This window comes from Copidosoma floridanum, unplaced genomic scaffold, assembly GCF_036245765.1.
Source record: "Copidosoma floridanum isolate Cflo_tuat_1 unplaced genomic scaffold, Cflo_Japanese_pri ptg000004l, whole genome shotgun sequence".
Taxonomy (NCBI): Eukaryota; Metazoa; Arthropoda; class Insecta; order Hymenoptera; family Encyrtidae; genus Copidosoma; species Copidosoma floridanum.
This window is the reverse complement of record NW_028321881.1, coordinates 2,719,104-2,721,122: the sequence shown is the minus strand read 5'-3', so window position 1 is coordinate 2,721,122 and position 2,019 is coordinate 2,719,104. Positions and strand designations below refer to the sequence as shown.

At 49.0% G+C, this 2,019-nt stretch overlaps 1 protein-coding gene across 1 annotated transcript; it reads left to right on the top strand.

Moving 5' to 3' along the window:
* The first annotated feature begins 384 nt into the window (after positions 1 to 384).
* LOC149375713 (uncharacterized) lies at positions 385 to 891 on the top strand. The gene has a single exon (XM_089598047.1). It carries the CDS (start codon positions 385 to 387, stop codon positions 889 to 891), a length of 507 nt encoding a protein of 168 aa, XP_089454173.1.
* The last annotated feature ends 1,128 nt before the right edge of the window (positions 892 to 2,019 follow it).

The window sequence follows — 2,019 nt, the reverse complement described above, 5'->3', positions numbered from 1 at the left end:
GAGGGGACTCCCCCTATAGGCAGAGAAACCAGGAAAACAGCGATTACCGCTCTGTCAAGTCAGCATCGGCGATTCACTAAGGACCCATGGTTGTCCACCCAATATAGAGAATTTATGGAATGTTACGAAGTCGTTGGTCACATGACTCACGTATCATCTACTGAGATTGGCGACTCACAGGCTTAGTACCTTCCTCACCAGGCTGTAGTGACTGGATCCAACGCTCACCGAAAAGTTCGGGTAGTTTTTGATGCAGCTAGGAAAACGCACAATCACTGTCTGAACGACCACCTGCTCCCAGGCCCCCCTTTGCAGACCGACCTTTCGCTTCTGCTGCTCGATTGGCGTAGGTATCAATTCGTATTTACAGCCGATATAGTAAAAATGTTCCAGCAGATTTGGGTTAACTGCGCTCATCAAGATCAACAGCGGATCGTGTGGTCCCCGGATCAGGAAAGTAGTACCATCGATTATCGACTTACTACGGTGACATACGGTACGAATTGTGCACCGCTCTTGGCCATACGTACCCTGTTACAAATTGCTGATAACGAGATTTCCAGGTTTCTCCTCGGAGCTAAGATTCTAAAAGAAAACGTTTACATGGACGATATATTTGTGTGGGACGATACTCTCTCTGGAGCCAAAAGTAAAAGGAACGAGTTAGTCTCAATATTAAAATCCGCAGGCATGGCACTGGATAAATGGGCCGCTAATCAGACCGAGTTGCTCCCGCGAGATGCAGTCGCTCAAATCGACGAGAGCCAAACTGTGAAGACCCTAGGGCTACGGTGGAATCCAGTGAAGGACGAGTTCAAGTTTAACCTCAACCTTTTTGAAGCAACGATGGGAAGCATCGTGAAACGTCACATACTGGCCCAAATTGCCTGATTGTATGATCCCTTCAGATGGGTATCCCTGGTAATTATTGAAGCTAAAATACTAATGCAAGATCTCTGGGTACTCCGATGCGAGTGGGACGACCCAGTCCCGGTCAAGATCCGTAACAGGTGGAATGCCTATATCAGCTCTATCTCTGACCTATCAGACTTAACTATTCATCGATGGGTTGGGACCTCTCCAGGGCAAAAATATGAGCTACATGATCCCATTTTCCCGATGCATCAAAGAGAGGGTACGCCGCCGTAGTATATCTAAAAGTGACTACGGGGGAAGGCGGATGTCATACCCACTTGTTAATGTCCAAGACCAAGGTCGCCCCCATCAATACTATTAGCATTCCTAATCTTGAATTGTGCGCAGCAGCTCTTCTCGTCTCGCTTATTCAGCACCTCAAAAAATCTCGCTTGTTTTAACAGCTGAAGGTCTACGCCTGGACTGATAGTCAGATAGTTTTGGATTGGTTGAATAAGCATCCCCGCCAGTGAAAGACCTTTGTTGCAAACAGGGTGGCGTTTACTCAAACGGAGCTTTCAGCTGCCACTTGGTCCCACGTCCCGTCCAAGGAAAATGCCACTGACATAGCTTCGCGAGGCTTTAAGCCCACTGAATTAGCCAAATTTTCGACAATGGTGGTTCGGTCCGAGCTGGCTCAATCAAGATCGGGAGCTTTGGCTGACAAAGGCTGGACAGGTGCGCGTGCTGACCACCCGACCAACTCCTCCGGCCCCTCCTAAATCGGATATCCTCAACAGGCTCTCTACCCTGACACGGTTAGTTCGAGTGCTAGCGTACTGCTTACGGCCTTTAAAACTGCTTCGACTAAGAAAGTCCGCTCTACCCCCTTTACCGGCATTTCTGACGGCAGCGGAGTTATCACAGGCCAGAGCCTCAGCCATACTGTTTTCACAAGCGCATTTTTTCAAGGATGAACTACTAACGCTATCGCGCGGCGATCACCTACCTAAGAACCACTTCTTGAGCAAACTAAACCCCGTTTACGATCACGACTTAGGCATCCTGCGGGTGGATGGGCGTCTTGAACATGCAGCTCTGCTAGTTGATGGGAAGCATCCCCCAATCGTAGCAGGTCGCTCCACTCTAGCTCGTCTCTTCGTT